The 27,808-nt window shown below is 39.2% G+C and overlaps 1 protein-coding gene across 3 annotated transcripts in view; it reads right to left on the bottom strand.

Annotated features, from left to right (window-relative positions):
* The window catches only part of LOC127833631 (cohesin subunit SA-2-like), a 98,655-nt gene that overhangs the window by 48,782 nt on the left and 22,065 nt on the right, over positions 1 to 27,808 (bottom strand). For all 3 annotated transcript variants that reach the window (XM_052359011.1, XM_052359012.1, XM_052359013.1), the window contains exons 12-23: positions 27,097 to 27,243; positions 24,300 to 24,414; positions 23,009 to 23,115; positions 15,315 to 15,404; positions 14,400 to 14,489; positions 12,731 to 12,790; positions 12,039 to 12,182; positions 9,436 to 9,506; positions 7,371 to 7,458; positions 5,517 to 5,687; positions 3,460 to 3,613; positions 259 to 392 (exon numbers count right to left, since the gene is read on the bottom strand). In XM_052359011.1, coding sequence (XP_052214971.1) covers positions 259 to 392; positions 3,460 to 3,613; positions 5,517 to 5,687; positions 7,371 to 7,458; positions 9,436 to 9,506; positions 12,039 to 12,182; positions 12,731 to 12,790; positions 14,400 to 14,489; positions 15,315 to 15,404; positions 23,009 to 23,115; positions 24,300 to 24,414; positions 27,097 to 27,243 — 1,371 coding nt within the window. The remainder of the gene's footprint in view (positions 1 to 258; positions 393 to 3,459; positions 3,614 to 5,516; positions 5,688 to 7,370; positions 7,459 to 9,435; positions 9,507 to 12,038; positions 12,183 to 12,730; positions 12,791 to 14,399; positions 14,490 to 15,314; positions 15,405 to 23,008; positions 23,116 to 24,299; positions 24,415 to 27,096; positions 27,244 to 27,808) is intronic.

Raw genomic sequence — 27,808 nt, 5'->3', positions numbered from 1 at the left:
ATGTAGTGTTTGAAAATGGAGACATATAGTAGAGTAATGGGCAAGTGAAGTCTGACCAGGTTGACGCATCTAATTGTAAATAGTGTCTGCCTAGCAACCGAGAGGTCAAGGGTTCCATCCCCACTGTATGAGCCTTCTTAAAATATTTCACGTAAGACACCGAGTATTGGTTCTACCTAAGAATCGGACTCGAGAGCCTAAGGCTTTTCATGCAATTGGGCTAAAATCAATAGGCTAAAACTGAAAAGCATCACGGACCTTCATGTAGTGTTTGAACATGGGTGCCGCCATGGAGATGTTCATTATGTTGTAAACAATGAGCTTGCAGTAGCAGGCCAGGAAGTTGCGTCTCTTGTGCAGCTCTTCTATCTTGATGTTCTCATCACCTTCATCTGTACATGGACCAAGGTTCATACATTCAAACTATTAAGACCAAAATATAAATATTTTTCCACATGTAATTACTAATCTAAAAACCAAAATTCACCTTCACCACTCAAGATACACATTTCGACTTGTTTGTAGTCCCTTAGAAAACCAAATTAAACAAGCAAATTCATTGAATTGATATCCCCCGCGAATATGCAGCTGGACACAAAAGTATTATATCAAGATACAAAGGGCCATAACTCTGTTAATAGCAGATGGTGTACAATGTCATTTGGCATGCATCATCCTCTTATCCATATATTTACTCATACCAAGTTTCAATGAAATCCCCCGAAGCACTTCCAAGATATGGCTCCGGAAACACAATAAAAGCATTTTTTTAAGGTACAAAGGGCCATAACTCTGTTATTAACTGATCATGTACAATGCTATTTGGCGTGCATCATCCTCTTATCCATATACATACTCATACCAAGTTTCAATGGCCAAAGCACTTCCAAGATATGGCTCCTGACGGACAGACGGACAACGCAAAAAACAATATCCCTCCGCCTATGGCGGAGGATAATTAAAGATCTTTCTTAATAGATTCAAGTTTTATAGGTTTCATTTTGGGAACTAAGGTACTGATGAGCAGTTAACAGCATAAAGCCTCAACAGACTGTGAGTTAATCACACGATGTTCTAGTTGGTGGTTGCATTTAGCCATTTTCACTTAGCTTCTGAGTGGGAAAGGGTAAAAAAGTGTCAATTTAGCTTTTGTCACACTAAGCACGCAATATTACCATAAGCTCCAGGAGTGTGATTTAATAACCATCACAGGGTAGGAAAATGCCCTACCCCCCTTACACAGTCAGGGTTTTTTTTTACTAAGAAAGTGACGCCGATATTCGGCGTCTTCCCCTACCAGAATTTTTCCCCTAAAAATACCATTTTCCCTCCAAAATAGATTTTTTCACCAAAATATAATATTTTACCCTCAAAGAAATGTTTTTTTTTCTTTTGGGAAGTCGACACTTATCCAATTTGTACCATGTACAACGATCTCGCTCTCTCTCTCTGTCTCTCTCTCTCCCGACGAACACTCAAATCTGGGAATCCCAGTGATTCTATATATAGCTCTTAAATTACGTCATGGAAACCGGGCAACTAATCGTATTAATCATGTGACTATTTTACTGGATTCCGGTCTTGCGCGAGAAGGGTGTTTCTTCAATTAATTACCGGAAACCAGTCGAATTTTCATCCGGGTTATGTGAAAGCCAACGTTAAAACAGAAAAAAGTCTCACAATTGGCGTTCATACACGAACAAAACGTTCGGACTCGGAAAATATCAATTGCATTGACGCATTTTTTAAGAATGAATCATCAAAAACCGTTGAAACACAGCAGGATTCGGAGGTACATGAAATCAACATCGATTAATACTGTCGGATTATTGTGAAAGTGAAAGTAGACAATCGGCAGCTGCCGCACCTTTCCCTTCCAATACTGTAGCAGATCTAGATCGTCAACCCATTCATCATGAAATTGAAATCATAATATTGACATCGTTCCCCGGCCCCAGTTGAAAACATTTCCCATTATTAGATCTACACCTGCAACTTTATTTAGACTTTGACTTTAATTTACTTGTTCATGTGTTTAAGAACAAAAAGGTCAGAGACATGCCTCTTTTTCTATAAAAAACCTGAAGTCTGTAGGTGAGTTATAGACATTGAAATGAACAGTTTTTATTTTTTCCCCAAATATGTCTCTTTCTAGCTCGATTTTCCCCTTTTACCCAGCGTCCAGCGTCTTCCCCTTTTTCTAAAAAAAATCCCTGACAGTTCAACTAAACTCTTCATTTCTATATAGATCCTGAATAGCTGAAAAGTGTATTACTTTTTGTAAACTTAGTTTGACATTGAAAAGGAGGAAATCAGCTGAAAGGAGGAGAAATCACACACCTCAGTTACATTATTCTTTTGAAGTCTATGTTTAATACCCTTTAACTCTTTACCACTTAGATACGCATTTTTACGTATTTGTAGTCCCTTAGAAAGTTTAATTAAAGACCTTTCTTACTGGATTTAAAGGCTTCATTTCCAACCCTTAGATACTGATAAGCAGCAAACAGCCTAAAACCTGAACAGACTGCAAGGTACTCGCAGGCTGTTCTGTTTTTATGCTGTTTGCACATAGCCATTTTCACTTTGCTTATGAGTGGGAAAGGGTTAATCATTTGCATCTTGAATACTTAAATTGACTTACTTGTGGCGCTAAATGTGTCCAAATGTTACCATTTACCGTAATTACTCTAAGTTTTCAGACTCTTAGTTTTCGGACACCCTCTTTTTTAAGCAAAAATAATTATTTTTATTGACTCATTTTCGGACATATAGGATTTGTCTATATATAATGTCTCTTAATTTCAAGACAGCACATTTTACTGGCCTATTCTACAGACTTTTGCCCTGTTTTTGCTCATCTCAAGTCACTTTGATAATGGACTTTTACAACCGGATTAAGGTTATAAAACCTGGCAGATGCATGCTTGAGGAAAATAGACCATTACATTCGCGTACTTGGGTAAATAACCATGTATACCGGTAGAAAATAATGGATACTCTCAACTGCATTTGAAACAGTGTCGTCCTACTAAGAAAGCATAATTTTTTCTGTTTTTACTTTTTTGTTCTATAGCATTTCAGGCAAGGGCTAGCAAATCTATGAAGGTGTATTTATTATATTAAAGCTGAAAAAGAAGAGTTTATCATCCTTGAGGTTCAGGAGGAATGTGATTAGCTGCAAAACCTTCAGACAAACGACAGCGTGACCGAACACATATGTAAGAACAGCCAACCCAATAACAGAAAGCTTCACATTCTGACCTACCGACAAAAGTGAGACTTACCATCATCATACTTTTTGTTCCGATTTTGTTCAGGATAAATGTGTTGAGCTGCAAAACCTCCAGACAAACGATAGCGTGATCAAGCAAAAATGTAGGCAAAACCGACCCAATAACAGCGAGCATGACCAACTGACAAACAATTTTGTGACCAACCGACAAAAGTGCGACCTACCATCATCGTCCTCGAGGAAGACTTTGTTCAAGAGGAAGGTGGTTAGCTGCAGCTGCAGACTCTTGTCTGGCTCATACACCAGCTGTTTCAGCACCTCCTTCTCTGTGGAGTGCTTGCTGTAGATGATCAGCGAGTCACACAGGGTCAAGTAGGCCTAGCAAAGGAGAAAAACGACTTGTGACATCGTTATACAATTTTTGGGTCCACATCCTCAGATGGTAGACATTTAGGAGTCTTATCCGTTAAAATGGCGGTATTATTCATTTGTTTTTTCTAAATTTATGTTAAAATTAACATATGAACCAAAATAAACATTAGTTATCAATACGGGCATTTTTTCACCATTGGGGCTTTTGGATTGGGAAAAATCGCTTCATTAAAACTAAAATTGGGAGACTGGTGTTGTGTGTTTGTTGCCTACAAAGACTTATAACAAGAAACTGTCGGAGACGGGTGATGCTCCCCAAAGGTTTTTTTGTCACAATATTGCACTATATATTCAGATAAAAGGAAACGTCTAGTAGTTGGGGGGACAAGAATTGCACTATATGTACAGTTAATGGAAAATTTCAAAGGGCCATAACTCTGTGAAAAATCATCCGACCAGAACCGGCTGATAATATGCACATCTCCTCTTGGTAGTGAAGCTTCCCATAAAGTTTCATTGAAATCCTATCATTAATTGCTGAGAAATAGCCCGGACAAAAATTGTGCACGGAGGGACGGACACACGGACGGACAGACGAAGCGGCGACTATATACTCCCCCCAACAAATTTTTGGTGGGCATAAAAATGAGGATGAAAGTGAAATAAAATTGTGTTCAATATTATATTTACTAAGGCTTAACTGAGCTGAGTAGGGAAATAACATAAATGATGAAATTTACTGATTTTTTTTCAGAAACATTTCAATGGGAATTTGAGGCAGTAATTTTGAAACTATAATTATACTTATGTTAGGTTTGGAATGGGGTCCAATTTCTGCCCAACATTTGACCAAAGAAACATACTGAAAACCCAGTAATTTGCTGATCTTGTCCCAGGCAAGGCACAGCAGCTGACAGCAGTAGTTAACTCTGTCTCAAACATGGTGTTATAAGGTAATCAACATAAACAGCCAAAACAAGGTGACCTTGGGCGAAATGAATATGGTGTCAGCCTTGCGATAAGAAGGTACCAGGTTCGATCCCCACTTTAAATCTCCAAAAGACATGGAGTTCTGGTTCTACTAATAAAAACTGACTCCAGAACTTTTCAATTAGCCTTTAGTCTTGCAATACAAATCAAGCTAAAATAAATGGTTTTAAGCTACTAACATAACAAGGGACAAAATTGTCACAAAACCAGGTTTTCAAAGTGAAAAAGTCAGATAAAGGGAGACAACTAAAACTTAACTGATTTAATCAGTTCAGTTTTATTTGTCTCCCTTTATCTGATAATTGTTTATAATTAACCCCATTTGTATCAAAATAAATATATTTTTAGTTGAGGTGACCTTGACCTTGGAATTATTGACGTAATTCTTTCGTGCCACACACCGTCCCATGATGGTGAACAAATGTGCCAAATGATTTTAAAATCTCACAATGAATGACATAGATATGGCCCTACAAGCTCATTTATGGCCATTTTTTACCTTTGAACTCAATGTGTGACCTTGACCTTGAAGATATTGACGTAATTCTTTCGCGCGACACACCGTCTAATGATGGTGAACAAATGTGCCAAATGATTTTAAAATCTGACAATGAACGACAAAGTAATGGCCCGGAGAAGCTCATTTATAGCCATTTTTGACCTTTTAACTAAAATTGTGACCTTGACCTTGAAGATATCGACATAATTCTTTTGAGCGACACACCGCCTAATGATGGTGAACAAATGTGCCAAATGATTTTAAAATCTCACAATGAACGACAAAGTTTTGGCCCGGACAAGCTTGTTCCGCCCGCCAGCCCACCCGCCCGCCGACATTCGCCAATCTAATAATCAGTTTTTTCCTTCGGAAAACCTGGTTAAAAAGCCAAGCAATGGTCAGTAAGTCATAAACACTCACGTCTTCGCTGATCTTGTCTTGGCCATGATAGAGCAGCTGATGGCAGTACTTCATGAGGTCGGCTTGGAACTTCTTGATGACCAGCGCCTGGTCCTGGCTGCCATTCTCGTCTATCTTCTTCATGTTCCACAGCAGCAGCATGTGCAGCGTCATCTGGGCCTTGCTCACAATCTGCAACCACGCAGAAATAGACCAAAATAAGGGCCCGTATTCGCCAAACAATTCTTTAACTCAAGTCTAAGAATAAAGAAAATTCTTAAAATTGATATATTCCAAGAATTGCTTGAATTTTGAGTCAAACTTGGCATTAATCATCCCTATCTATATCATTTTGTTAATGACATAATCACCAGTGGAGGCCTGTATATATTAAAACACTGAACACATTTTGGGGTTCTAAGTCTTTTCTTTATTCTAATTCTAAGAAAGGATTGGTGAATACGGGCCTAGGAATGTGATTCTGGATTCTGAGTCGAAATTCCCTTGAGTTTGTTGACCAAGAGGTCATTTCTACTCGTATTTATAGCAGCATCAAAGAATAATGCAAAGGTGGGAAAATGGACATGACATAAGCAGATAAAAAATTAGCATGGGCCTGAGCATACATGTATGTAAAAGTTTTAACTAAATGAGCCTCTCTTTTGGAAAAAAGGGCTTGATGCATGTGCGTAGTGTCATACAAGATTAGCCAGTGCAGTACACACAGGCTTATCAGGGACAACACTTTTCGCTTTTATGGAAAAAAATTGCTAAAAGAAGGTCCCTTCCAAACAAAACTCTAGTATAAGTGGAAAGTGGCGTCCCTGATTAGCCTGCACAGGCTGATATGAGATGAAATTTAATGCACATGCATAAAGCCGAGTTTTCCCAGAAACCCGCTCAAAAACATAAATTAAACTGTCAGGGGTTTTTCTGCCTATTTTGGGAAAAGGAGTCTGACCAATTTGGGAATTTTTTATCGACAAAATTTGCCATTTTGGGAATTTTGCTTTGATGAAACAGCTCATTTGGGAAAAAAATGTGAATTTATCATGCTTAATAATTCAGTGGTTTAACAAAAAAATTGTTTTTAGTTGTTATTTTGTCTTCTTTATATAAACAGATGCAATATTGGGCATGTTCAACATTTATTCAAGTACTGCAGTTTTGTTTTTCAGTTACAGTTACACTCTGAGATAAAGACTGAACAGTCAAAACCTTATAGCAGATATTTTTTACCAAAACAAACACTGGTTAGTCGCACAAGTAATAAGACACTTCATTCTTAAAAAAAAATTAAAACAATTTTTTGGAAAAAAGGGATGTTTTTATAATTTCGGTTTGGGATCGGGTGGGTTTGCTTTGGGAGTGCCTCCGTTTTCCTGAAGCGCAGGCAGTGCTGAAAAACCCCTGAATGTGTTTAAAGTGTTTTTAGATGACATTTTCTAAGGTTTAACTTATAAGACCTGAATTCATGATTTAAAAAACAACAAGAGCTGATGTTTCACAGTGTGCTTGACTCTTCTGAAAACCTGTTTCTCTATTTAGTAACAGTTTACCACGACCTTGATGCCATTCATCCCATATCTTACTTGAGGTAAGAAATCCATGTATACAGTTATACTACAATTGCTTAATTAGTTATTGTATACAAACCATTTTTCTTTATCTACCAATAATGACCTTGACCACACATCAAATATATGCAGTCCCATGCTAGATATGGACAAGTGCTCCATTTGTTATTGATTTATTCAGCGGAAGCCACTTTATCTTTATTTAGTAACAATTACTGCGAACCTATCAGCAATCACGCATGAAGTTTTGATGGAACAAATCTATGAATGTAGTTAATAAAATGTAAATTCAATTTACCTCGTCAGACAGGTCGACGTTTTCTGAGGCAAGCCTTACAATGTGGAACAGGTCTTCCCACAGCTCCCAGGAACTCAGGTCGTGGCAACTGAAATCATGTGCATGTGAAGAGCATTCAATGGATTATGATTACAACTTCTGTCACATTCATATGAATGCTGCATTCTGATTGGATAATTTGTTCATGTGACCAGGTTTTTCATTTTCTGATGAGCCCACTTCTTATGCAAATTTAAACATATATATTCATGGCACTACTCTATTGCAGAAGTTGCCACAATGACGATATGTTTTACGCGAAACTTAATGTCGTTGTTTTTTATTGGTCAATAGCGAAATGACGTTATATTTTTGCGCGAACTTCAACGATATACCCGTTTGACAGAGATGAAACTGAAAATAGATTCATACGCTAGATTAAAAAGGACTTTTATTACACTTACCACGATAGAACTTCAGCTTTTAGATAATTTTGTGTTGTAATTATAAGAATTGAATAGCATTTTTCTGCATTTTATCGGTGTATGAACATTCGCGAAAAATACACCTAATTTATGCATAAACGCCATCGGCATTTATGCAAATTAGGCGTAATTTTCCCGACAGAATTAAAATGCAGAAAAATGCTATTCATTTCTTAAAAAAATGGTGTTAGAGCTATAGATACAAGGTTGTGATTTAAAAACTACCTCAGTAGAAGAAAATGCAAAAATAAACGTACAGGGTTCAACTAATTTCATTATTTGTATTCAGATCCAGCAAATTTAATGCCTTTTGTAATATAAGTTTGACATTGAAAGGGAGGAAAACACCTGCAAGAAGGAGAAATCCTAACCTTGATATAAAAGCAACACCCTGGGAAGAGAATACTTGCATAACAGTATTGCCCATATTAGCCTGTGCAGTCTGCACAGGCTTATCAGGCACGACACTGCCTAGACTTGATTTACGTTTAGACTTTCTTTGAAATTGAAAGGTTTATACAGGCCTTTTTCTGTCTATTTTGGGAAAAAGTACCTAGCAAAATTGGGATTTTTCGAGTCGCGAAATCTTTAAAATTGGGAAGAAATTTCATCGATAAAAGCATTATTGGGGAAATTATTTGTCTGATTTTTTTTTTATTAAATCTAATGTTTTCATACATTGGTATTGCCATAAAATGCTAAGAAAAGTATTAGAACAATTTTTCCATGCAACAGTCATTGTCCACTGCTAGCATAAGTATGTGTATGATAAAAATACAGACTTTGTTAATGTTATGCTTAAGTTCAAATAAAATACATAGCTTGATATGTCATTTAGGATTTTTTATGAAATTTCACAGTCGAAGGACCTGCGTTCAACATATTATTATTCAAAATTCAAGTTGCCAAATGTCTGAAGGCAACCATTTTTTGAAACACAGTAAAGTTTAAAGTGAAACCAGATCACATTTCTCTACCTCAGACCATCGACATCGATTCTCAACCAATTTAGAATAATTAAAACGTACACATGATTATCACTTGTTGTATACCGGGTACATTACCTAATAATTCTGAATAAACTCGATACAATGACGTTTTACGGGGTATTACTATTGGCACGCTCAAACACGACACACGGTTATTTAAAACACAGTACCTACCGGGAAACACATTTTTCTGCTTCTGTCATTTCGGTCGGAATTTCCCTTGGAAATTGGGATTTTTTTGAGAATTGGGAAAAAATATGCATATTTGGCATTGGGAATGGGTCCGACTATCAGACCCTGGAGATAGGCAGAAAAAGGCCTGTTATATTGGACGAAACTTTATGAACATGAATTAAGCCTTGTTAGCAAGGCTAATATCTCATTCTGCAGTTCTAGGATATGATTAACTGAAGAAACTAATATAAAACACAAATAACAGGAATATTATTGTATAATGGTATTGTGCTATGATAACTATCCGGTGCTGATACCACAATCATACAACTGGTTATAATGCCTTGTATGAGCAGCAGGTGTTGTTCACAACCAGAGACCAATGGTATTGTTGCACAGCTAAATCAACTTGATAACTATGTCTCAGTCAGCCCCTACCATGAGAATGAATACAGTCGTTTGAGGGCTGCAACCAGGGCATACACTTCATCCTCATCCGGCTGTTCACCCTGAAAACACACAAGGAAGATGTACAACAAAAGCTGTCAGAGGACAGCGCGCTCGAATATTCGTGTGCTTGACAGTATAAACATAAGCCATCATGGGGAAATTGTTCATATTCAATAATTTTTTAGACGATCTTTCAAAAATAAAAAAAGGAAAAAAAAAATAAAAAAATTTGGGGGGGGGCGGAGGGTAGACGTGGTTGAGAGGGGGGTATAATGTGGGTACTGGTCATTTATTAGATGATCTTTCAAAAATAAAAAAAGGAAAAAAAATGGGGGGGGGGGCAGGGATTCTGGGTTGGCGTGTGGGGTATTGTTTGGGTGGAATCCATTGTGGTATTCAGGTAAGTGTTGTTTTGTCAAAGTATTAATAAAATCTGATCATAAATAAAGAAGTTATAGCAATTAAAGCAAAATGTCCAATTATTTAAGTATAAAAGGGGCCATAATTCTGTCAAAATGTTTGATACAGTTGTCTGCTCTTGTTTATAGGTTGGGGTCATGTTGGTAAACAAGTATGCAAAATATGAAAGCAATATGTCAAGGGACACAGGAAATATTTGGGGTAGTACGCAAACTTTAACATAGATTTATCAATAATATGCATATTCTAAGTATAAATGGGGCAATAATTCTGTCAAAATGCTTGATACAGTTGTCTGCTCATGTGTATAGGTTGGGGTCATGATGGTAAACAAGTATGCAAAATATCAAAGCAATATGTCAAGGGACACAGGAAATATTTGGGGTAGTACACAAACTTTAACATAGATTTATCAATAATATGCATATTCTAAGTATAAAAGGGGCAATAATTCTGTCAAAATGCTTGATACAGTTGTTTGCTCTTGTTTATAGGTTGGGGTCACGATGGTAAACAAGTATGCAAAATATGAAAGCAATATGTCAAGGACATTGGAAATATTTGGAGTAGTACGCAAACTTTAACATTTGCACGCTAACACCAACGCTAACGCCAATGCCGACGCTGGGGTGAGTAGGATAGCTCCACTATATATATTTCATATACCGGTATAATAGTCGAGCTAACAAGATATGTGTTCGTCAGAAACACAATGCCCCCTACTGCGCCGCTATGAAATAAAATTTCTATTTATCATTTGTTAGGTATAGAAATCATCATCTCCCTTTACAGGTTATTACTTCCCTTGGATTTTGTCCAATCCAACAGGGGGGGGGGGTCTGTAGACAGTCAAAAATGACCAAGTCAGACATCACTGACAACCAAGGCCTGTGGTTTATCAAAGAAAGAGATCATAGCCAGAGTTCATCATGTATCTTTGGACATAAGTCCACAGGTATATAATGAACCCTACTATTCATAAATTAGTACAAAGAAATGATAATTATGTATAAAAAAAAACCTTTGACAAATCAATCATTTGAGTTATAAATAATCAAAGTAAAAAATCTGTACAGTAACTGTGAAAAGAACCTAAATTCTTGTTTAGGAAATATATAATATGAGATTTATAATTATATAAATTACTTCCCTTGAAAAAAATTGTCTCTAACAAATCTCTATTTTTAGTAGCAAATAATTAAAAGCCACTACCATGACTGTAGATTCACCACTAAAAATGTGCAGCTCCATGAGATACACATGCATGCCAAATATCAAGTTGCTAAGTTCAATTTTGAATCATTATCTCCCTTTAAAGTTTATTATTTCCCTTGGATTTGTATTTTTGACCTTAAACATTGAAGGATGACCTTGACTTTGACCTTTTATCACGATGTGTTTGTCAGAAACACAATGCCACCTACTGCGCCGCTTTGATTTATTAACAAGAATATATAATTTGGCAGGTCAGATAATTATGTCCATTTCAAGCTTATTACTTCCCTTCGATTTGTTTTTTCCACCCCGTGACCTAGTTTTTGACCTGGCATGACCCATATTCAAACTTGACCTAGATATTGTCTAGATACAATTTCTGACCAAGTTTGGTAAAGATCAGATGAAAACTATTTGAATTAGAGAGCGGACACAAAAAGTGTGACAGACAGACTGACGGACAGTGCGAAAACTATATACCCCCTTTTCTTCGAAAGGGGGCATTAAAACTGGACACGATGCTTCCCTTAATCACTCTTGATAGGCACTTTGATGCATTTGTAGTCCCTTTGAAAATTTAAGTTACTTTACCACCTTCCTGAATAGTTTTCAAGTTTTAAAGGCTTCATTTCCAACGCTTAGATACTGAAGAGAAGAAAACAGCATAAAACCTCACAGGCTGTTTCTGGCTTTATGCTGTTTGCCCATAGCCATTTTCACTTGCCTCTGAGTGGGAAAGGGTTAATTGAGATTATATTTGTCATGTTGCTATTACAGTAGTGAAATTTCATTATATCTATAGCAGATATTATTTGAAGCTCTACATACTGTTATGAATGAGACAAATTACCAACCAATCTTGATGTAAATTAGGTTGATCATACTTCCCTTTATGCACATGCATTTAAAGCCAGGTTTTCCCGGAGCGCGGACATATGAATCAATGCGATGTTTACCTCAGCAAAGAAATCCTGCATGGCCTCTTTGAACTTGACCCCCAGGCTGTCAATGAGAGTGTTACGTGCCACGTCACACCGTCCCGCGATGGCATACGTCTCATCACACAGGGTCTCGAAGCACTTGGAGCACGACTCCAGAACCTACGTCAAAACCATTTACTTTAGGCTCAATTGCATAAAAAGCCTAAGGCTTCCCCCACTTTCTTAACAAATATAAAAACAAGAGATGTGTTTGTTAGAAACACAATGCCCCCTTCTGCGCCGCTTTGATTTTTTTTCTTTCTTTTTTTTTACCTTTGACCTTGAAGGATGACCTTGACCTTTCACCACTCAAAATGTGCAGCTCCATGAGATACACATGCATGCCAAATATCAAGTTGCTATCTTCAATATTGCAAAAGTTATTGCAAAAGTTAAACCAAGGTTGAAGTTTGTGACAGACAGACACATACAATGACTGACTGACAGGCCAAAAACAATATACCCCCGATCATTCGATCCGGGGGCATAAAAATTACGACTTCATTGAATTTCTATTTTGTATTTTAAAGGCACAATACAAACTGAAGTCATTAAGAGAAATGTGTGTAGTGTGAAACCATTGTATCTGCACAACAGTTCCCTCACAGGTACAATAGTTAACCGCCTAACCCTCACATTACATTCTGGCTTATGCCTTTTCTACTGACCTCTTGGTCTGTGTGCTTTTCCACAATCTCATGCAGGTATCGAAGAAGTCCTTCCAAACTCTGCAAACAAATCACGTCATTAACAATTCAGACAGACATTTACCACCATTTATTGCATAGGTCACACATTTGAAAGTTATACTGTGAAACCATTTATTTTCGTCCTTTTTAAAAAAAATGACTATTCCGTCAGCACTTAAATTCGTCCATTTCTGGTTTTGAAAAAAAAGCGTCCGATTTTTTTGTTATGTTTGTAATACATGTAATACGCAGTTGCGAAAAAATCGTGCTGGGAAAAGAGAGGTGACACTTGGTAGTCACTTGCAGGAGGTGGGCCTTGTTTGGCATATGCCAATTAACAAGTCTGTTATTTCAGGTAATAGTAACTGTCCCTTATTATTTTATGTAATTGACACGTTCTTTGTTATGATTAGCGGATAAGTGGGACTGAATAACCGCTAACGAGTGTTTTAAACAACGAAGCCAATTGCCAATTAGTATTTTTCCATTACAATCACGGACAACCAAATACAAATCAATATGTTCTTTATTAATTTGTAATAAAAGCGCAGAATATATGTCAGGTGTTGATCACACATCGTCATATTTTAATTGCGTTTAATAGTATTGTCAGTAATCTGCAACACCCCTGAAAAACACAATACACACATTGGGTAATAAAGTTTTTAACAATTAGCGCTAATCAACACTATAATACCTAAACGAAGTCGACGCATTCGATACAGCCTTATTGCATTCGCGTTTTACAGGAAATGTCAGTTGTCAGTACACTGTATAATGTACACCCCTTTGTGTCATAACCGGATTTAACTTGAGTGTGAATAGTCAACTGTTTCATGTTCTTTGTATCAATTCCATCCGGGTATCTGTACTATAAGTATACCAGTCTACAAACAAGGTGCGCGCTTCCGCACATGGTATTTGGACGTTCAAAAAATTGACCTACGGTTTAGCGTTCACGCCGCCGAACGCATTTAGCAATATAACTCGTGTTTTTTTTCACTATTTCTTTACTTGCAAAAAATACTAGTGGCTTATAACTTACCTTGCAATCTTTTTTTTCACGCATTTTGCGAGTGTGCGAGTGTTAATTTCGAGCCCTGTGTATATGCGAGGATTACGCTGGATTTAAATGCCTCATGCCTACCGTAATTCAGTCTTATTTGTTTCAAATATGGGACATGATTGTTCGTTAGGATCTTGAATTCGTCCATCGGTCGAAGGACGAAAAAGACGAACATTAATGTCTGACGAATAATAATGGTATCACAGTACATATGTATTGATATTTACATAAATCCATGAAATGTTGAGTCAACAAAATTAAATGAATCAACAGTATTATATTTACTCGGAGACTGTTCTGGTTGTATGCTGGTTGCATATAACCATTTGCACTTTATTTTAAAGCTCAACATTAAGTCTTTAATCTCCCATCCAGTTCTACAAGTTACACTGTATTAAATATTATACCTAAAACATTTTCATTCTCATTTTGAAAGCATTTGTTAGCCAAAAAAACAACAACACTAATTTCCCAATTTTGGTAAAATTGCGGTGATTTTTCCCTATCCAAAGTAACCAAGCCCCATTTCTAAAATAGTGTAAAAAAACACTAGTTTTCGAGTGGGGAAAGTGTTAAGCATACCTTTTCCTGTCTGCTGGAGGTGTAGATCTCTAGATCCAGGTGGAGTGGGATCTGCAGCAGGTTGGTCACCTTCTCTGGGTCCATCAGGTACTGAAACAGGGGACATGTACACGCTGCACAGTTGAAATGTAAATGACACATTAATACGTTCAGTAACTAGTATTTTAAAGTGTCATGACACTTGAAGTACAGCAATTATGGTAAATAATTGAGGAATAGAACAACAATTTTGGGAACAGTGGATTATCAATATTTCAAAGGTTAAAAACAACAACACATTTAAGTCAGTATAAAACAATGCATTTTAACACAATTGCAAAGACAACCTTTTGGTTATAAAGACGGTCTTCATTCTGTTCCTGCAAAGAGCCAGTACTTTGTGACCATAAAGAGACCAGACGTCCCAGCCACTACACCCAGGATGTGATTTTGGAAATGACTCCTAGGAGTGAAATACTCTTCCCCATTATAATTTATTAGATTCATCCAAACTCTATTTAACACAAACAATCATGTTTTTGAGATGCTCTCAAGCCTGTTCCCTGGATAGAAACAGTACTTGGGTACTGGGGGAGAGTGAAAGAAAGTTCCCCACATTGGGGATGGACACCCTGACCGCCTGGTTGATAGGCGGACAACACATCCACTGAATCACACGTGTTACCATGGCAGCAGGTTTCTGAAAACTGGGCTTCATGCATGTGCGCGGACAACACTTACTCTGTTTAAACTGGATTTTTGCTACAAAGAGAATTTCTTGAACGATTACAACCATAAAAGAAGAAAGCATCATCCCTGATCAGCCTATGCGGAGTGCACAGGCTAAGCAGGGATGTATCTTTACGCACATGTGTTTAGCCGAGTTTTCAAGTAACAGGCTGATGGAGGCTAATAGAGACACAACTGAGTGGGTACCTTCAGTAGAAGCTGAGGCAGAGTTGCAATGAAGTGCTCTGTCAGTTTAGTCTTGTCATCTTGCACAGATTGTTTCTCCTTAGCCGTCAACTGAAATGTAAGTTCAGCAACAATGACGAATAAAAAATACTGGGTTTTGGTGATTACAACCATTGGGGGCGGACTATGGGGCCTCTTAAAAGCACAAATGCATGTTATTTATGATTTGTCCTAATAATCAACAAGGATCTGTGCTTTTGGAAAACTGACCCTAAAGTACATGTGTTACGTGTTGTTGCTGATTATCCCTTGAATACTGCACAGGCTTATCAGAGAGGACACTTTCTGACTAGACTAAATTTTTGTTAAGCAGAAACTTCGTCTAAACAAAATAAATCCATAAACAAGAGCACCGCATAACGGGTGAAACGCTCGGCTGCGAAAGCTTGTCAGAATGTTTTATTTTTTTTAGAGGTCACAGTGACCTTGACCTTTGACCTAGTGACCCAAAAATGGGTGTGGCGTGTAGAACTCATCAAGGTGCATCTACATAAGAAGTTTCAAAGTTGTAGGTGGAAGCACTTCAACTTTAGAGCCTATGTTAAATTTTTATATTAGAGGTCACAGTGACCTTGACCTTTGACCTAGTGACCCAAAAATGGGTGTGGCGTGTAGAACTCATCAAGGTGCATCTAAAGATGAAGTTTCAAAGTTGTAGGTGGAAGCACTTTGATTTTAGAGCCAATGTTAAGGTTTTAGCACGCCGCCTACAGCGGACGGCTGACGACGAGCTGGCTATGACAATACCTCAGGGTTTTCTCCGAAAACAAATTTTTTAAATAAAATTCATTTTAATTATTAAATACTTACCTGTTATCGTATGCTTATACTTTCCAAGGGGAAATAACTCATCCGGAATTTTAACTGGGAATCCGCCACCTCAATACCGTAATACAGGCCAGGTTAAACATAGTGCAATGCAACCTAGCCAAAAATCGGTAACCAACCCTCAATATTCTTTCAATATATATACAAAAATATTAATCGAATAGCGGGGTGGGAGGTGGGACTTACCGATAACAGGTAAGTATTTAATAATTAAAATGAATTTTATTTAAAAAATTTGTTTTAATGTCATAAATACTGACCTGTTATCGTATGCTGATTTTGCAGCTGCGGTGGGAAGGTTCGTATATATTTTCCCAACACAGTAGAACCCATAAACAGGGTTATCAGCTAATGATATCAAGTAATCTTCGTTAAAACGGTATAAATTATGACTTCTCGGACAGAGTAATATGTCTATGTCGTAAAGAAGACACTACCGTTAGTGAAACCACAACAAGCCCAAACGTATACAAATTGTATTGTTGGCACTTCAGAAAACGAAGATAAAAAGATGACAAGGTGGTCGGATTCCTCCAGTAAACAGCTTAGAGCACGTCAAAAAGTGGGGTGTGATTAATATATGCCCACAAAACAGACAGAGCTCTTAATTCATGCGGTCAGATCCTAAAAAGGAATGAATCCTTAGATAGGATAAGATTAACTTTCCTTAGTCGAGGTCTAACCCCGAGAAATAGAAGCCGCAGACACATCTCCCCCCCCCCTTTTTTGGGGAAATGAAGAGTGTCTTTGAGAACCTCGAATGGACTTCTGACTAACACTGCTGAGATAGAACTTCAAAGCCCTGATTGCCCAAAGAAGTTATCCTCATCTTCATGACTACCAGTTTAAGAAAACTTGGAAACTTGAAGGTAGAAGCCATATAGAGGACTTGATATTAAGCAAGGAATCCTGGCTGACACAACAAAGTGAAAACGACAATAGATCCAACTGGAATTGGTCGTATTCAACAGAAAAAGCATGAATTTCACTTCTCTGTATCGTAAAAGCCATAATAAGAAGGAAAACCGTCTTAAAATTATATTGGAACTGTTGATAAGCCTGATGAAAAAGGTTCATAAGGAGCTCATTAAGCATCCCAACATGTTACACAAGTCAAAACCGCTTAAGAAGGTAAAGGAACGAAAAACATAGTGTTGACGTTCCATAGTTTGGATCAGTTCCAAAATAGGTAAGACAGCACAGAGTTGCGATGACTTACACAAAACAAGGTATACGAAAGCATAATCTCTATCCTTTGATGAAGAAAAGAACAAATTTCTTATCATCAAGAAAAAGATGAGAAAAACCTCTATGTATCTAGCAGAGTGATTAAGGTAATAACTATGCTCTCAATTACCCAGTAAAAAATGAATTTCCATAGAACCTTTATACAGTTCTGATGGAATTATCCTTGCACAAGTAACAAGGATTGAAACTCTAACAGAAAAACGTTCTTCTGTAGAGATAACTAAAAGTTATTAATGGCCAGACATGAAGTGGCACATGTTTGGATCAGTAAAAATATGTCTCAGTGAGATATGATATTTGACCTGTGAAGAAGTTTCCTGAAAATAATTGTACAGGAGACTTAAAAGGTCGTAGAACCATAATCCCATGGTTCATTAAGTATATTTCATGAAATTATGGCAAAAACTCAGTTATTGCAAAAACTCACCAAGAAGGCAAGATATTCCAGTTTATGTCAATGGACGAATGTATAACAATCGCACACCCTGCTGGATCGATTTCTGTGAACTGCATTGTTGACGTTGTTCAGCATACCGGTATACACTGCGATATACGATCGCATAACGCTAATAACTAGCGTTTGATGATAAACAACATTCTTTGATATACTATGTACACCATGCAACTCGTCTGCAACTTCACTGCCGCGCATGCGCAATTACATTATTGAACCCAACGGAAAAAAAAAATAATTCGAAAGAAAGAACTGCAGGACAAAAGGTCCAACAGGGCGAGACGAACTGGTATGAGAAAGACGATAGAGAAAATTTGTTGTTCTTGCAAAGAACGAATAAGTTCCTGATTTCCAGTTACAAGGAGTGATAATATGATCACCTCCGTGTCTGTAAGTAAACCACGACCGATGTGTGATAGTTGAAACCATCACAAAGGAATCGTGAAAATGTGTTGTAAATGAAAAACAGCTATAAAGAATTTTCGCTTTTCAAGATGTAGATGTGCAGGTGATATTCGTTAGGATACCACATAATTGAGAAAATCAAGATACGTTGTTCTATGTGATCGTCCATAACCTTATCTGCTCACATCTGTATAAGATGTAAGGAAGGTTGTGGTAGAATAAACTATATTCTTGCCAAGATAATCTTCTAGTATAGACACCACTGAATAGTGGTAAATAATGACAAAAGGAAGGAAATCTTGTTTTTTTAAATAATCCCGAGATTAATACAATTATCTTAAAAATAAAGCTGAAACGGACGTAAGAAAAGACGTCTCAGCAGAAGGACCGGTGACCGGACCGGTAAATACCGACCGGTGACCGGAACCATTTGTCAAGGATGGGTGGGCAAAGAAACCACGGCAAGCCGAACTTTCCCACTCCAAACACACTTGAAAATTGGTAGAATAGGACAGTGTTTAACACTTATAAGTTTATGACCTATCTACAGAATATAGCCTCTTCTTGAACCAATAACAGGCGCCTTTAAAATCCTGGATAATACAGGTCGCGAAGTCATCGATTTGCGAAGTACGGAAATATGATTGATAGTGGTACCTCCGGAATCGGAGGTGTGATGGCAGAAAAAGGTGAAAACCCTAGGGATAACCTTAAGCGGGTCCACGCTTGCCGGTAGAATGCATGGAAGTCTTAAATTCTGACTTGATTAATCCATTTACTTCAAGACTTCTAACCTGGACGAATTCCGAAAGGAATACGACCAGTTATAGGAAGACGGCCTGTTATGGCCAGAAGTGTAATAGAAGAATAACTTTAAGATGAGGTCCCTCCAGATCCTAGGATCTAAGATCTGAGTTCAATAGGTCCTAAGCCATCTACAAGACTGTAGCCGTCAATCTGATAGGCAATCCTATGTATCAGAACTCTTGTTGATTCCAGTAGCTTGAAAATATGCACTGCCGTAGGAGCAATAGAAAAGCAGAAGTCGATACAAATGTCGTCTTGCTAATCCTGCTAGCGTCATTAATGTGTCCCAACTGTTCCGTGACACTGACTGCAAAGTCTGTAGCCGACAGGTAAAGGCGGTTAAAACAATTCATCCTTCGGGTCTCGAACATAAATTAATAGAGGTCAAATAGTAATGTTCGACCTCAATGCTAGTCTCCGAGCCCACTTCAGCCGATCTATCTGCAAGACCAGTAGTCTGCATGTAGCCGGTTGAGATAGAAGTACAAATAACAGATATAGCATGATTTGGTAACCGTCGCCAGTAGAACATCAGTATTGAAAAACACAAAAAGTCATGTAGATTGTTGAATCCATAAAATATAGTATTCAATACAATCAAAGCCAGGGGTATACAACTATGTAATGTAGACGATACCCGTGATACTAAAAATTGACCGATGAAAACACAGTGGAATACCGGTAATTGGTAAGTGGTGACCGAACCGGACAGGTCAATGACCGGTAACTGTAGCCCGGTGAACGGACCAGTCATAATATGACCGGTGACGTTACCAGTTAAAGACCGAAAAATGGTGGAATCCATATGGTCTGTTATCAATGTCAAGCACTGCTCGGAAAAGAAGATCATGCCAAAAAAATCCAATCCGATGGCGATGAGACATCACTTATTCTGACCGGTGATCAGTGATCGGTGATATGACCGATGAATGGTGACCGATGTCCGGTGATCGGGACCGGTATAATATAACTGCGTCAGAATGGAAATATCTGGTGCAGAAGAATGACCATCCACGAAGTCATCTGATAATGTTAACCGGAAAACAACGGTAGATTATCAGTATTAATAGGCATAAGTGTCCTTGTAGTCGTAGTGGAGAAAAGAACAGCTTATCCCGAAGCCTGAATGTTAAACGAACTAGTGTTCGTATACAACTACGGCTCGGTGACTGCAACATGTGTGGATGCCATAAGAAGAACCATCACACGTGGAATGGAGACATGATATTCCTAAAGGAATAAAATGGAGAACGTCGATATGACTAGTAGGTTCATTAACGCCTACGTGAGAAGTGGCGACATCCATATAACTTCGATGCCGAAATATTGTTCGGCTACACTGGAAATATTGTCTTCTACAATATTGTCTCCGTGAGCATTGACATGATCGCTTACGAGCGTATCAACGCCGAGAACTGCTCAATGAAGGAGAGGTATGTTCGATAACTATCCAGTGGTGCTCAATGCAGTCCGCTGATGTTTACGTGAAGGTTGACGGCGTCCTCGTTTCCTGCGATGTCGAGATCTGGATCGGCCGAGATGTGGATCGGCTGCGATGAGGCCGAGATCTTCTAGAATAACGTCTCCGTGAGTGACGACGTGATCGCTTACGAGAGCCGCGACGATGAGAACTGCTCGACGAAGAAGAGCGTGTCCGATGTCTAATCCTTGATGAAGACGATGTATTCAACGAAGAATAGGAGAATAATTCAATGAAGAAGACCGAGTTCTTCTTCTTGACCGGTGACTGGTGTTATCGGTGGCAGGCCTAACTGATGACTGTTGACCGGTGACCGGAGCGGTGATCAATGACCGGACCGGTGACCGGACCGGACCGTTGACATGACCGGACCGGTGACATGACCGGACCGGTGACATGACCGGTGACCGGACCGGACCGGTGACATGTACGGTGACCGGACCGGTGACATGACCGGTGACCGGACCGGTGATCAATGACCGGACCGGTGACCGGACCGGACCGGTGACCGGACCGGTGACATGACCGGTGACCGGACCGGTGACATGACCGGTGACCGGACCGGTGACATGACCGGTGACCGGACCGGTGACCGGACCGGACCGGTGATCAATGACCGGACCGGTGACCGGACCGGACCGGTGACCGGACCGGACCGGTGACCGGACCGGTGACATGACCGGTGACCGGACCGGACCGGTGACATGACCGGTGACCGGACCGGTGATCAATGACCGGACCGGACCGGTGACATGACCGTTGACCGGACCGGCCGGTCAGACGTCGATCAATGGTCCGTGATCAACGTCCCCGGTGACGTACCGGTCATATCATGACCAGTGTTGTCACCGGATAATGACCGTATGGCGGATGCCAAATGGTCCGGCATTGGTCGATGTCCTTGACCAATGCCATCGGGCAAAGACCGGCTGACGGGTGTCGCCATATGGTCTGATGTTGACCGACTGTCTAAGAGACTTAGCATAGTACGGTCGCGATCGTGCCCGATACCCGGTGACTGATACTGCAACTATCATCCATGATCTGCGAAGTCACCGGGTATTTATCCACTCTTGTTTCTGCGACCATCATGTAGTCGAATATATGAAAAACAAGAGCAAAGCATATTCAACCATAAACTGGTCACAGACCAGATTATCATACGGCACATAAAATCATTATTTGACCATAATGAAAATTATAATAATACTGCCGTAGATCATAAATTAAACAAAAGTTTAATTCAAAACAGATGAAAAATAAAATGACGATCAATTAGATTGTCATACGGAACATTAAAATCATTATTGCACACAATGGCAAATGATAAACAATCTGTCAATAGAAGAACACGCTTTGCACGATCTCGTAACACATTAGAAGAACATGCTTTGCACGTTCTAGCAATGTATTAGAAGAGCACGTTTTGCACGTGGTCGTTCGCGCCTGAAAACACCCAGCATGGTAGAAATAAACCATTGTTCGATAAAAACAAGCATGGCTTACCTTTTACAAATGAAACAAAATCCATTAAATCCACACAAATTAATCCGAATGAGAAATAAAAAGATAAATAACACAATTTATCTATTCAAAACCCCAATCAACCAAGTGAAAAACAATATTTTAATTCAGAGCCGTAAAAGACACGTATACACCTGGTTGATCCGGAAAGAATATTGAGGGTTGGTTACCGATTTTTGGCTAGGTTGCATTGCACTATGTTTAACCTGGCCTGTATTACGGTATTGAGGTGGCGGATTCCCAGTTAAAATTCCGGATGAGTTATTTCCCCTTGGAAAGTATAAGCATACGATAACAGGTCAGTATTTATGACATTAAAACAGCCAAGCTAAAAAATGAAAGTGTTTCAGGTCAATCTGAGACGACACTTTTTGCACATCCATGGAGCAAATTTACAAAGAGCACTGCTCAAATAATGTAGACAAAGAACAAAACTATTGACTATAATCTACAACCCTCTGCTACAAACACACACGCACACAAGCAGGCACGCACTCACACATGCGAATAATTCAAAAAGTAAAATACATAATTTGCACAATAACTGGAAAATATCTTGTCAGAAAACATTCAATTTGAACTATTTATCCTGTTATCTGTAAACAATTAATAATTATTTATGCTGTGCAGAAACAAATATTTGATCCACTTTATGTAATACATACACAGTGTATCTTATTAAAAGATCAAGAAATACAAACATTTTTTCTTTAATTGAAAAAAAACAAAAAAACACAAAAGGCAATTTGCATGGTATGTTTGTTTTACAAATACACAAGCAGAGCAGATAAAAATTTCTCCACAACATTTCAAATACTGATAATGATACTGATTCCCTGGCCAACAAGAGGGATTCCACTAAAACTCTAAACATTGGACAGTTAATTTGCATACTGCACATTTCGGTACCTTTTGTTTTGCTGCACTTCTGCCCACAGGTGATTCCCCTGTGGCTGCCTGTTTCACACAGCACACCATAATCTCTATGAGGCTAGCCTCCTGGCGATCATCCAGCGCTGGAAAACACAAACAATAAACAGTATTCAAAGAGATCACTTTAGTTCAGAATCGTTCTTTGAAAACTGGGCTCGATGCATGTGCTTAAGTACCATCCCAGATAAGTCTGTGCAGTACACAGGCTTTTCAGCGACAATATTTTCTGTTTTTTATGAAATTTTACATTCAAAGGATATTTTTTGCTAATTTAAAACCCAGTGTAGATAAATATGTTTTAATAATTGCCGTCAAACAACGAAAAACGATCATTTGATTTTAGTGAAGTTCAAATAGATGTTACGAAAATAAAAGAGCTTACAAATATCAAAAGGCAAAGGTAAGCTTAAAACAAGACAAGTTACTGTAATACATTGATGCCCCTCACTAAAGTATTAATTACTCCACCAAAGTTTACATTAAGAAATAAACATGACACAAACATCCAATGGAATGATTCAGGAAGGACAGATAAGAGCAGCAAGTGAGAAAGTATGGCCATGTCAAGCTACAAACACTGTCTTCACCCTTTACCACTCATTTTGACACGTTAATAGTCCCTTTGAAAATCCAATAAATTTAAAGACAGTCTTAGAAGATTAAAGTTTTAAAGCCTTTATTTCCAACCCTTAGATACCGATGAGCAACAAAAAGCATAAAACCTGAAGAGACTGCCAGTTACTTGCATGCTGTTCTGGTTTTATGCGTGTCATTTTCACTTTGCTTCTTGGCGGGAAAGGGTTAACTCAAGAGCCCTGTTCTGTGAATACAGAGTATCATGAATGAGTGTAAAGTATCATGAATGAGTGTAAAGTATCATGAATGAGTGTAAAGTATCATGAATGAGTGTAAAGTATCATGAATGAGTGTAAAGTATCATGAATGAGTGTAAAGTATCATGAATGAGTGTAAAGTATCATGAATGAGTGTAAAGTATCATGAATGAGTGTAAAGTATCATGAATGAGTGTAAAGTATCTTCCATGATAAGCCTTTGCAGTCCGCACTGGCTTATCAGGGACAACACTTTCTTCATTGAGTGGATGTTTCTTTTAGAAGCGACATCCTTCAGATGAAAAATTCTTATAAATCGGAAAATGTCTACCCTGATTAGCCTGTGTGAACTGCGCAGGCTAATCTGGGACAACACTTTCTGCACATGCATTAAGCCCAGTTTTCCCACAACACTGCTCCCAGAGCCCACTCACCCTCCTCTCCCCTGCCTGGCTCTTCCAACAGCAGGTCTGTCATGCACTCCCAATCCTTCGTCATGGGGTTGATCTCCCACAGCGAGTCCACCAGGTACGCACCGTGTTCATGTAACTACAAGAAACAGGTGCAAACAAGATCACTACAATAGTATTAGTATATTCTATCTTTCATGTAACTACAAGAAACAGGTGCAAACAAGATCACTACAATAGTATTAGTATATTCTATCTTTCATGTAACTACAAGAAACAGGTGCAAACAAGATTACTACAATAGTATTAGTATATTCTATCTTTCATGTAACTACAAGAAACAAGTGCAAGCAAGATCACTACAATAGTATTAGTATATTCTATCTTTCATGTAACTACAAGAAACAGGTGCAAACAAGATCACTAAAATAGTATTAGTATATTCTATCATTCATGTAACTACAAGAAACAGGTGCAAACAAAATCATTGCTATAGTAATAGTATATTCAATCGTTCATGTAACTAGACAAGATCTCGTATGAGGGGTGTCTTGGCACTTACCTCACTCTCTATGAAGAACTGGACCAGATCTCATATGAGGGGTGTGTTGGCACTTCCCTCACTCTCTATAAAGAACTGGACCAGATCTCATATGGGGGGGGGGGGTGTTGGCACTAACCTCACCCTCTATAAAGAACTGGACCAGATCTCATATGAGGGGTGTGTTGGCACTTACCTCACTCTCTATAAAGAACTGGACCAGATCTCATATGAGGGGTGTATTGGCACTTACCTAACTCTCTATAAAGAACTGGACAAGATCTCGTATGAGGGCTGTATTGGCACTTACCTCACTCTCTATGAAGAACTGGACCAGATCTCATATGAGGTGTGTGTTGGCACTTACCTCACTCTTTATAAAGAACTGGACAAGATCTCGTATGAGGGCTGTATTGGCACTTACCTCACTCTCTATGAAGAACTGGACCAGATCTTATATGAGGTGTGTGTTGGCACTTACCTCACTCTTTATAAAGAACTGGACCAGATCTCGTATGAGGGGTGTGTTGGCACTTCTCACTCTCTATAAAGAACTGGACCAGATCTCATATGAGGTGTGTGTTGGCACTTACCTCACTCTCAATGAAGAACTGGACCAGATCTCGTATGAGGGGTGTATTGGCACTTACCTCACTCTCTATAAAGAACTGGACCAGATCTCATATGAGGTGTGTTTGCACTTACCTCACTCTCTATAAAGAACTGGACCAGATCTCATATGAGGGGGGTGTTGGCGCTACCTCACTCTTTATAACGAACTGGACCAGATCTCATATGAGGGGGGTGTTGGCACTTCTCACTCTCTATAAAGAACTGGACCAGATCTCATATGAGGGGTGTGTTGGCACTTACCTCACTCTTTATAACGAACTGGACCAGATCTCATATGAGGGGGGTGTTGGCACTTCTCACTCTCTATAAAGAACTGGACCAGATCTCGTATGAGGGGTGTATTGGCACTTACCTCACTCTCTATGAAGAACTGGACCAGATCTTATATGAGGTGTGTGTTGGCACCTACCTCACTCTTTATAAAGAACTGGACCAGATCTCGTATGAGGGGTGTATTGGCACTTACCTCACTCTCTATAAAGAACTGGACCAGATCTCGTATGAGGGGTGTGTTGGCACTTCTCACTCTCTATAAAGAACTGGACCAGATCTCATATGAGGTGTGTGTTGGCACTTACCTCACTCTCAATGAAGAACTGGACCAGATCTCGTATGAGGGGTGTATTGGCACTTACCTCACTCTCTATAAAGAACTGGACCAGATCTCATATGAGGTGTGTTTGCACTTACCTCACTCTCTATGAAGAACTGGACCAGATCTCATATGAGGGGGGTGTTGGCACTTACCTCACTCTCTATAAAGAACTGGACCAGATCTCATATGAGGAGGGTGTTGGCACTTACCTCACTCTCTATAAAGAACTGGACCAGATCTCATATGAGGGGGGTGTTGGTACTTACCTCACTCTTTATAACGAACTGGACCAGATCTCATATGAGGGGGGTGTTGGCATTTCTCACTCTCTATAAAGAACTGGACCAGATCTCGTATGAGGGGTGTGTTGGCACTTACCTCACTCTCTATAAAGAACTGGACAAGATCTCGTATGAGGGGTGTGTTGGCACTTACCTCACTCTCTATAAAGAACTGGACCAGATCTCATATGAGGGGTGTGTTGGCACTTCTCACTCTCTATAAAGAACTGGACCAGATCTCACATGAGGTGTGTGTTGGCACTTACCTCACTCTTTATAACGAACTGGACCAGATCTCGTATGAGGGGTGTGTTGGCACTTCTCACTCTCTATAAAGAACTGGACCAGATCTCGTATGAGGGGTGTGTTGGCACTTACCTCACTCTCTATAAAGAACTGGACCAGATCTCGTATGAGGGGTGTGTTGGCACTTCTCACTCTCTATAAAGAACTGGACCAGATCTCGTATGAGGGGTGTGTTGGCACTTCTCACTCTCTATAAAGAACTGGACCAGATCTCATATGAGGTGTGTGTTGGCACTTACCTCACTCTCAATGAAGAACTGGACCAGATCTCGTATGAGGGGTGTATTGGCACTTACCTCACTCTCAATAAAGAACTGGACCAGATCTCGTATGAGGGGTGTGTTGGCACTTCTCACTCTTTATAAAGAACTGGACCAGATCTCGTATGAGGGGGGTGTTGGCACTTACCTCACTCTCTATAAAGAACTGGACCAGATCTCCTATGAGGGGTGTGTTGGCACTTACCTCACTCTCAATGAAGAACTGGACAAGATCTCGTATGAGGGGGGTGTTGGCACTCCTCTTCTTGCCACTGGCGGTCCTAGCCCCCTGACTCTCCTCGTCCTGCTTGAACAGCTTGGCGTTGAGGAACTCACCCGCGGCTTGGGCCACCTAGAGGGATAACAAACAAACAAAGGTATTGTATAATCCTTCATGAAAGAATCCTCCCTAATATTGAACAGCTTGGCGTTGAGGAACTCACCTGCTGCTTGAGCCACCTAGGGAGATAACAAACAAAGGTATTGTATAATCCTTCATGAAAGAATCCTCCCTAATATTGAACAGCTTGGCATTGAGGAACTCACCCGCAGCTTGGGCCACCGAGAGGGGGTACAAAGAGCTACCTACCGTGCAATAACCAATGAAGGACACCTCTCTACTGTGAGCCTTGCTTTAATATGAATGAATCAAATCCTGCAGGTTGCAATAGCATAGAGGTTTCTATGGGGAATACATGTGTCTTGTTCTGTGAAAGCTGTTCATATAATGCATGTGCGTAAAGTGTCGTCCCAGATTAGCCTGTGCAGTCCGCACAGGCTAATCAGGGACGACACTTTCCACTTAAATGGTATTTTCCATTTAAAGAAAGTCCCTTTTTACCAAAATCTAGTTTAAGCGGAAAGTGTCGGCATGAAAATTCCCGAGGACATAACAGTTTTTTCCACACTCTAAAAGC

The sequence above is a fragment of the Dreissena polymorpha genome, chromosome 6, assembly GCF_020536995.1.
Source record: "Dreissena polymorpha isolate Duluth1 chromosome 6, UMN_Dpol_1.0, whole genome shotgun sequence".
Taxonomy (NCBI): Eukaryota; Metazoa; Mollusca; class Bivalvia; order Myida; family Dreissenidae; genus Dreissena; species Dreissena polymorpha.
Note: the sequence above shows the minus strand (reverse complement) of the source record. Positions and strands in the feature narration are given on the sequence as shown.